Raw genomic sequence first — 10,167 nt, 5'->3', positions numbered from 1 at the left:
GTGCTAATGACATGAAATTTTCACCAGATGTTGGTAACAACCCAAGTGATCCATACATACAGGTTAGGTTATTACAAATAACTTCATTTCTGGACATTTATGGTTTGATTTCTTTGTATGTATGGATCACTTGGGTTGTTACCAACATCTGGTGAAAATTTCATGTCATTAGCACCTCTAGTAATATATTTACTGAGAAAAATGGTGACGTGTTCAATACTTGTTTTACCTGCTGTATGTTCAAGCCATTTACCATTATAAGAATTAATTTCTTTAATTTATGGAATAAATCTTAACTTATTTGGGTTTTTATGTTTACCTGTGATGTGCATGACTCTGCATGTTGGAAAAAAACAATTGTTACATTTTTTTAGGATGCAGGGTTGCTTTGATGCCATCGAGAAGAAATATGTAAGTCACATTTAATCTTTTTTTTTTCTGAGAACATTTGTAATAAAATTGTGAAATGTGTGTGTTCAAGCACCGACTAATCGGGACAAACTGCATTTTAATATTTTTTCCCCCCACAGCTGCGGACTGTTATAATGTCTGTGAGTATAGCTAACAATTATTTACATTACATCAGATATACAGTAGGTGCTGTGGAAAGTGACAATGGCAAATTTAAGGGATATTTTATTATTTTTATTTTTCTTGTAGATTTATACAGACCCAAAGAACCCACAGGTAGTGTTCAAACTATTACCTATACATATTAAAGTAAATAAATATATATGCAGCATATATATTTGAACTAATCCTTTCTTCTATTTCAGAACGTGACTGAGTGTTACCAGTTTAGGATCCAGTACACTACAGATGGAGCACATGTGGATTTTGAAAGGTATTTTTCATGTTTCATTTTTGGTTTACATCAAAAGTAAAGAAGGAAACATAAAAAAGCAATTGAACGACACATTTAAGAAGCTCTGCCATGATGGTTTGTGTTTTTTTTTTTAATCCTTTCTATTTTTTCTGTTCAGCAACAACAACCAGAAGTTGTCAACAATGTCATTTGGAAACACTAAGAAAGCCAGCATCCTGCTGGTGAGGAAGCTCTACACTCTGATGCAGAATCTGGGGACACTGCCAGAAAATATCTGCCTCAACATGAAGCTGGCATACTATGATGATAGTAAGACAAACACAAACAATATTTTCTTTCTGTTACACTTAGAACTTTGATTTAACCTTTTCCTCAAGATGCATTCAACGTTTTACACATAGCTGATGTTTAAAGTTGCTGGTTTGCCATTTCCCCCCAGTTTTTTTATTTCACGGTTTAATTTATTTTTGTGTCCATGGTTTTAATTTTTTTTATGTTTTATTTTTTCCCAGTCACTCCTCCTGACTACCAGCCGCCGGGCTTTAGGGAGGCTGACGGCGACATAATGGAGTTTGAGCAAGAACCAGTCAGACTGTCCATGGGAGAGGTGGCCACCCCATTTCACTGCGTTAAGTTTGACATGATCACAGAGAAACAGAGACTGGAGCGGGTGAATTTAAATAGAAACGTTCAAAATCACATTACTGTCTGCACCGAATTATTTTAAAAGCTTTTGTTTTATTTGTGAAAAATACTCATGTTCATTTAAGTTTCCTGCAGACGGTGCTTCACTGCTTTGTTTTGCTGTCTGCAGGTAGAGGAAAGTGTTTCTGTGAAGCAAAAGTGGGTTCTGAAGATTGAGGATGATGTCATAACGCAGGTCTGTAAAAACTCAGACATTAAGTTTTTTTTAGTGTGCAGAGTAAATGGGTTTTGAAGTTTTTGTAACTTTTTTAATTACTTTTTTATGCAAACATTTCAGTATAGTCTAATTTAATTCCCAGTTCAAAGAGCCTTCTAACTAACTAATTAACACACTGCTGCCTCATCTGACTGTTTTTCTGTGACAGTATCTGTTAGAAATTTCTTTGCCTCTTGAGAGAATAGACACGTGACCAGAGAGTGTCAGTTGCTTAATAGTTGGCAGCCCTGTTAAACAAGCTTTCACAACAGTTCATTGTTGTAGGCTGTGTTCTATTGACATGTTCAGATAACATGCCTTCCTGTTTAGGGTACAGTTCCCAAACAGGTGGAGAAATCTGACGACAACAACACAGGCCTGGATAACACCGGTAATTATCTAAAGTAACATCTTGAGTTTGGCCTGGTTTTTTTTTTTATGCACTAAAATGTGATTCTAATGCATACACGAAACGTGAAAAGGTGTGCGACGTATCCCACTTTATTCATATCTGCAAAAACTGCTGCAAACTCTGATTTAAAAACTGAACTAATCAGTGATGTTCATTCACCCTTTTTTATTTTGCATTAAAAAACACAGCTATAACTTAAAACTTGCAAGTGACCAGCAATTCAAGAGTTAAATCTTCTTCCCCAGATGTAAATTTGACTCTGATTTCTGGTAGAAATTCAAGCAAAATGTTCAAGTCAAGCTTTATTTTGCAGTTAATCAGTCAAGTGCGCCCACGAGAAAGTGAAAACCTGATTGATAAAATGAATTTTTCATTATTTTAATCCATCCTTTAAAGAATTTACCTTGTCGATATTTATTTATTATTTACTTCATGCGTAAGTAATTGTTTTTTCCCTGCAATTATTCAACATTTACAACAATTTTACAAATTTTAGTGTGTTTTACATGTCAAAATATTAAGCTGTAAAATAAAATAGTTCAATGTTAAATCTTTTTTTTACTACAAATTAAAACATAAAAAATGAACATCCTACAATGAGAATACACATTTTCCCACACATTATGTTTTTTTTTTTAATTATAGTGGCTGAAACTGTTTTCTTTTTGTGAATTCAGAGGTCCAGATGAGCTGTGATGAGAAGGATGGAACCTGTGAGAAAGTCACAAAGGTTTGTGACACACACATATGCTGCCTGCAACACTTTGTGGGCAATAAAGAACTTGCTGTGCATAAGACTTTAAGGTTGAGTTATTGTTAATTATCTTTTGTCAGATGAAAACTTTGGTGAAGGAAAAATCTGACATGGACGTGAGCATTAAAAGGACCAGGAGCGGACGGATAATCAAGTCAACAACGGTCAGTTAACCATTTTAAACTCTGCTTTAACTTCTCACTTCAACAGCTTCAAATCTTTTTAAGTTGGCAAAAAAATCCCAATTAATGACACCCACTTCACCTGCCAGTGGTATTAATGTTCCGTGTGACTTGGGTACCTCAAAATCCAACAATATCCTTTTTAAAATGTTTATTATTTTAAATGTGATTTGTACAAATTCAAATAGATTTCAAAAGGTTTAAAATAATGTTTGTGTGTGGGCAGGAAGCAAACCTGACTGTGAACAGCAAGCTGGCAGAGACAGTGAAGGAAAAGATGGTAATAAACTCCATGAATCATTTTAAAAACTCTGACTTGATGCAAAGAAATGTCTGTTATCATGACTGAAAAATTGTAAAAGTAGTTGGTAACTAAAAAACTTTAACGTAAGGCTCTTTGTGGCACATTTAGGCATTACTGTATACTTGCATTTTTTTACATGTTAAAAAATGGTATCGATAAATTGAAGCTCCAAATTATTATCTATGTAGTTGTTAAATTTAATTTGTTTGTCTTCACCTAAGCTATAATATCAATATAAAAATGAAAAAAAAAAAAAAGTCCATTTGATTATTGGTAAAGCAGCTGAGCCTTAACTTGGATGAAGATGTCATGTTCAGATCTAGGCTTATCTTTGAAGTGGAAAATGCGTAGGAACCTGGTTTGTTTCCCCGATGAGTCAGCTCCGATCGCTGTGCTTTCTCAGAGTGGGATGTTAAGGTTCTCTAAATGTCAACGGCACGATTCTTCTGCTGTTTTCAGGTTTCTCAGTACGAGATCCTCAGCAGTCAGGAGTCGTCAGCCTCTGTAGCCAAGAAGAAGCGCAAAGTCAGCGAGCCTAAAGATCACTGTTGACCTCTCTGCTCTCAAAGCAGTGTCCCTTTGTTGTTCCAGGTTTTAGGTTTGTAATACTTTTCATTGTAAGCAAGTAATGCAGTTTATAGTTTTAAAAGAAAAAACAATTTGAAGTCTGGACAAATAGTTTAAAGCTTTGTTCAGTTCAGTTTATTTGACTGACATACAGGTTTAAAATATTTTTCAACAATTTTAATATTCTTTGACAAAACTGTGCTGCAGTTTCTGTGTTTGTTATCATTCTTCATTAAAGCTAGCACACGTATTTCATTAAAATATACACGTTTTTTTTCTGAATGCGATTTTGGCAACTTTTGACTGGAAGAAAGAAAGTGAATCTTATGTTTTAGTCTTCCCGTCATAGTTGCTGACTTACAGCTAGATATTTTGAAAGATTTGCCAACTTTAAATAGACATTATTTAAACACAAATTGCAGTGGTTCATTTGTTAAATGTAATTGTGTTTTAGGACCCATATTTTTAAAATGTGCTGAAATAGAGAGATGAAATTCAGTTCTTGAGGCCATACGAAACAGTTTTTTTTTTCTTTATTTGGAAAAATAAATGTTTATTTTAACTTTGTTTCTGTAAAAGTGGTGTAGAGGGAAAAAAATGTTTCTCAAATGTCACCATTTGCATGTGTGGTGTCTTAAATAAAGCTGTTAAGTGAAAGTGGATTATATCTGTACACTGTGACCTTTGGGCCCAGATAAAGGCCCATCAGCAGCCTCCCGCCCAGCAAGCTGTGTGTTTTAATCTCCTATTGTTTTTCCCAGAGAGAGGGACATTTGCTGATAGACTGCCTTAACCCACTGCAGATCAATACTGCAGGAAGCCTTTGTGATGCATATCCAAGCAGCACCCCCTCCACATGTTTGCAGCAGGCCAGAAGGGTGAAAGAGACTCCATCAAATCAGTCCTCACTTCCTAGCAGCGGTTCCGTTGGTCATCACATTTATTTCATAGTGTGCAGGTTTTTTATGATAACAGAGAGGCATAAAGCAGAGCGGTGTAGGAAATCCGTGGTGGACACTCACCGGTGCAGTGACGCTCTTTATGAGCTGTGAAATGATCAGGGTTACCCAACCTCACAGCCTGACTTCAGTGGCATTTTTCAGCACATTCTATTAATTTAACAGCAGAGGCTTCAGAGTATTGATAGAGGCAGTGATGTTTAAGGTTCCTTTGTAGGTAACGCATTAGTTGAACCCATCTTCCTATCAATATTGCATTGCAAAAATTTTGTATTAGTTTCCAAATGGCAAAATGTGTGTAATTGGAAAATATTACACAAAAGTATGCATAAGAAATGCTGTACTGTGGTACAGAAAAAAAAATTAACCACCAGGGAATAGGACAACTTTGATTACCGTTTTTGTTGGAAAAACTGGAAACAGCACAAGAAAAATCAGTGTTCCTGTCAAGCACGTTACAAATACCCAACGATTGCAAGAGAAAAGAAATCATTGTTGTACTTCGCCTCCACCCACAATCCTTGACTTGGATCTCGGGACTCTTCATCATTTCTGTGCGCGCACGTCTCCTAGAAATGAATTCTGAAATTAAATTCAGGGACACACATCCAGCGGCCAGTGTTAACAGATCAATCAGCTGGTCAAACAGCAGGAGGGACCGTCCTGACGCCTCTGCAGACCAATCGCTGATCTGGGTTCGGCCTGTCTGAGTCGATATCGCTGCTCAGGGCCTGCCTCAGTATGTTCAAGGCAAGACACACTGACAGGCTGATGGACAGACAGACGGAATCCATCCCAGGGCTCCTTATAGATTAAAGCCAGCTTCTGTGCGCCTATAGTTGTGGTGCGATGATTGTGCCTGCAGGGCCTATAGGGCCCAAGGGGAGAGTTGGACTGTACAGTTGGAGGGGGAGGAGCTAGGAGTGGAGTGGACATCCAGCCCAAAGACCGTGACCCCTTTGACCTTGCCAGAAGGCCAGCAAATGTTTCCGAGCTGATTAGCGTTTCCCCAGCAGAGTACTCAGCTCGCTGTTACCCTTTGGAAATAGGTAGTGGGCAGAGGCGTTGGAGGAAATCCAGTAAAAATGTCATTCAGATCATTTCTGGGAAAAGAGATATGGTCAAAAGAAACAAAAAGGTCAAATTTAAAAAGAGTCTTCATACAAATTTTTTTTGCACTGCATTGTTTTTAAAATAGGTTTGCTGTTATAAAACACTGGACAATTCTTTAGGAATTTTCTTTGTGTTCTACTGTACACTTTCTTTTTTAGGGCATCTTATTAGGGAATTCTACAGTTTTAATTCTAATGCACCTAAAGACTGATTTCCACCATAATATTTACATTGTTTAAAGTTGTAAAGCTACTGATGGTAGCACAATCTCTTCTTGTAATAACTTTGACAATACAAGTTTTTAATTAAGGCAATTATGTAATAAATTAGTCCATTAAAAACAAAATTTGTTTTAAAGTAAAAAATAAGGACAATGGAACAACTATTAAGAACGCATGGGCTGTGAACTACAAAAAGGCAAGCATTTAATAAAATAAAATGTGACGTGATTTTACTGAATTCATCAGAAAATATTTAATGGGAAAGAATATAAATCTTTTATGATGGTTAAAGCCAACTTATTTAAAATCTTATAAGACTTGTGAATTTCTGTAATTATTGCAGTGCTTTTAACTTTGTGTTGCCGGTTCTGATTTCTGCTGTCAGTTTACATGTTAATAATTTGATAACCACATTTAGGTAGAAGGAAGAAATCAAATAAGGTGGACAACCACAAGGGGGCGATAAGAAGCCACAGATCAGCCAACATGAAGAACCACTGTTACTTTTCTCCATAAAGCATCTTCTTTTTTTATTCATGCCTCAGTCAGCTCTTACAGTTGGCCTTCATACGGTGCAAGCTTTTTTAAAGCATGCGTTGCCATCGAACAGCCAAAACAAGGCCGTTCAGCCTATTGTGTTTTAAGAGACACTGCAGTGGAGTCAACAATATTGATCAGAATACAGAATGATATAGGGAGGCTGAGAGCAGGTGGTAGTGGGCCAGCAGATTCAGGGATTTAGTCGCTCACCATGGACAGTGCTGTTGAGCGGAGAGGTGACTAACACCTTCTTGAAACAGATGCTCAAAGCAATGGGATGTGCCCCCATTGTGATCAGAGTGGACAGCTGAATTGTTTGCCACCAAGTACCCCTTTCTTCAGCAGAAGGCCCGCACACAATGGGGCCCCTACCTCACTTAGACACTGAAGATTTCTGCAGGGGAGGGTGAGTGAGGGGTGAGTAGTTCTTGGATGCCGAGTAATAGGGAGTTTGTCGGGTGAGCCGCTGCCTGTACACCCTTTTTTCTTTCTCTGTGCTCAGATGGACCTCTATACACCCCCCATCCCCGCTACAAAGACCCCATAAAACTACCGCAGGGCAGGGGTTTAAATGTCACGCTTGGCCATCAGAGCGCCCAGCCCCCGGCTCGTGTCTCATGGGGGTAGCACGCCAAGAGACAGGGTGAGGGAGAGCAGAAAGCTAAGGGGAGGGAGACACTTGCCCCTGCCCTATTGTCCATAACGATAGGCATGTGCTGCTAACTGACTCCAAATCAAGTGTATCCTCTCACCACGCGCCCAAGCCTTGTCCTGCTTCTGCTCAAACACAAAAGACTCTGTGTTTTCATTTTTTTCAACCATCCATAGGTGAATAGCAGCTTTGGTCACAGTATGTTTGACAGATCAGCTTAAAGCAGGCTGCAGAGTCTAAATTCAGCTGGCCACCAAGCTGGGTAATAAATACAGTTTGTCATCTCGTGATCCTTCCACGCTGCACTCTGGTGAACTCTTACGTGACAAAAATCGATGGTAACTTTTTGCGTTCATTCACATAAAAGAGACTTTAAACGTTAAAGTGACTTGAGGGGTTAGACAGAAGGAGGAAGAGGTGTGAAGCGACAGAGTGTCAAGCTGAAACACAAGTACAACACAAAATATACAAGCTGCTGGCCAAGTTTATCCCAGCCCAAGGTCTGGCCTCATACGTTACCCAGCCGCGTGACTGAGTGTTTTATGTATCTATTTGTTCTAAATAGTGGCACACTTGACCTTGAAGGAAGATGTGTGTGCTCGCAGTTTGGCCCGAGAATCATCCCTCCTGTCAGGGACGGCAGGGATTGACCTTGAACTGCCTCCGAACAGGCGTAGCTGAATGCACAAACTCATTTTACTCCTGGGTTTGTTATCGATATGCTGTAATCGTTAACATTATGGATGATGAATAACTACTGACTGCCTCGTACCTGTGCGATATGTCACTTTGCCACGAGGACTAGAGCTAGCCAACAACCTACAGTGGCAGCGGTGGTAGTCAGGTGACTGCAGGGCCACATCACTTAGACGTGTTTTTCCTCTCAGTCACTGCGAGAACTCATCAAGTGTGCCAGCAAAGCACACAGAGGTGCTTAAAGACATAGATCACTCCCTTGCTTTACCCATTTTTTTTTAACACACATACCTCAATGTGTAACTCAGGAACACTTAACCTCTATCATCAGCTGTTCAGGCATCTGCACAGCCTTTTTCTTCTCAATAGTGGTCATTCGAAATGAGTGGATTTACTTTAGTTTCTGAAAAACACCAGAAAACATGAGAAAAGAAATTATTATAGCCTCATAACCAGAACATGGCTCGTGGATTTAGGGGTCATAACAAAAGCAAGTGAACTGGTGATGACATCTATTGTGAGAAAGGTCCAAAATAAAGATTAAATAACAAAGATGTTTTTCAGATTTGGAGGACTTACAGAGGTTACCTCTTTTTGTTGGTGGTCATGGCTTTATTTTGGTTTTCATTAAGTATACATTATATTTTCTCTGAGTTTATGTCGTGCAGTTAGTTTTGTTAGGGTGATTCAGTTCTGGTTTATTTGCTTTGATTTTGTTCTGCGTTATTGTAGTATGTCTGTTTCCTGGCCATTTTCAGTCAGTGTTTCCAAAGGACCACAGCAGCCCTCAATTACTCACTACCTCCCTCTGGTTTGTGTTTCTCCTCATGTCTAATTATGTTAAGCCTTTTGTCTTGGTCCTCTGGGCATCCTGATTCAGCATCTCTTTAGTAAAACAAAATATATTATTTTTATTTTATTATCCACCTGCATCACACAAGGACTTAAAAACTACACTGGGAACTTAAAGTTACATCTCTAATTTTTTTGTATAAAATAAATTATATTGTTTCATTTAGGTAAAGTTTAGCAAATGGGTAGAAACTAACCAATACTTTGGTTACTAGTACTGCACTAACCACAGGATTCATGAGTATTTTTCATATTTCTTCTGTTTGACTTTGGGCGTATATAAAATATGTACAGTATTATTGATTTTTGAGCAAAGGTTTGAAACTGTTCCATCCAGACAGGTTAGTTTTAACTTTTGGCAACCTTGAAGTTAGTTATTGCAAGCACCTTTAAATCCTGAAGGATTTCCACAAGATCTGTTTCAGTCAATATTGTCTCCTTAAATCGAAGTCACAATTATCCATAGCAAAATTTTATAATCTATAAAAATGCACCTACAGTATGTAATTTAAACAACCACAGAACAGGAGGCATATTCAGTTTAGTCACTTTGCTTCTAGTTTGTGCATCATGTAAGCTTCCACTGGACCACTACTGGCTTCAGAACGCTGATGACTTAACAAAGATTAGATGAGATTATACACAATGTCAATATTTACTGAGCAAAAACATGCCAAGATGGAGACAGGAAGTACAATTTGAACAAATAAAGCTTGTTCAGGAAGTTTGCTGAAAAGACCATCTTCTCTCTGAAAAGAGCAGACATCCTGATTTAGGTCGGTAAAGTTGCTCCTAAAGAGAACTCAACTCCACTAACTTTACTCCAGTTGTTTTTCAGATACACTGATAAGAAATTCTGAAATGTGTGTCCACACTCAAGTCAATCCACTGAAAATTACATGGAAGCCTCATTAAGCTAGATGAAATTGGTCATGCGTAGAACTAAAAAGGCATTTAGGTTGACATAAAAGAGTAAATCTGCTGTAAAACGTCAAAGAAAAGGAAAGGAACAAATAAGACAATTGTCAAGCAGGGGTCCAAGCAGGATAGTGGAACACCCTAAAAACAGAACTCATCAATCAAACCTGGCTTTGCAAAACTTCTACTAAACTCAAAAAGAAAAACAAATTGTATAGGTCTTCTGGACGGGTTCTTCTCTAATGAAACGTTTCGTCTCTCCTCCAAGAG

The 10,167-nt window shown here is 38.1% G+C and overlaps 1 protein-coding gene across 1 annotated transcript in view; it reads left to right on the top strand.

Annotated features, from left to right (window-relative positions):
* Positions 1-4,608, top strand: part of hormad1 (HORMA domain containing 1) — a gene marked incomplete in the record, with an annotated part of 8,241 nt that extends 3,633 nt beyond the window's left edge. The window contains 12 exon segments of the mRNA XM_014017706.1: positions 375-411; positions 531-551; positions 661-687; positions 777-844; positions 984-1,135; positions 1,339-1,496; positions 1,641-1,706; positions 2,058-2,118; positions 2,817-2,869; positions 2,974-3,057; positions 3,302-3,355; positions 3,839-4,608. Of these exon segments, the coding sequence (XP_013873160.1) occupies positions 375-411; positions 531-551; positions 661-687; positions 777-844; positions 984-1,135; positions 1,339-1,496; positions 1,641-1,706; positions 2,058-2,118; positions 2,817-2,869; positions 2,974-3,057; positions 3,302-3,355; positions 3,839-3,931 (874 nt within the window).
* Between the last annotated feature and the right edge of the window lie 5,559 nt (positions 4,609-10,167).

This window comes from Austrofundulus limnaeus, unplaced genomic scaffold (assembly GCF_001266775.1).
Source record: "Austrofundulus limnaeus strain Quisiro unplaced genomic scaffold, Austrofundulus_limnaeus-1.0 Scaffold175, whole genome shotgun sequence".
In the NCBI taxonomy this organism is placed as follows: Eukaryota; Metazoa; Chordata; class Actinopteri; order Cyprinodontiformes; family Rivulidae; genus Austrofundulus; species Austrofundulus limnaeus.
This window is presented reverse-complemented; position numbering and strand designations above follow the sequence as displayed.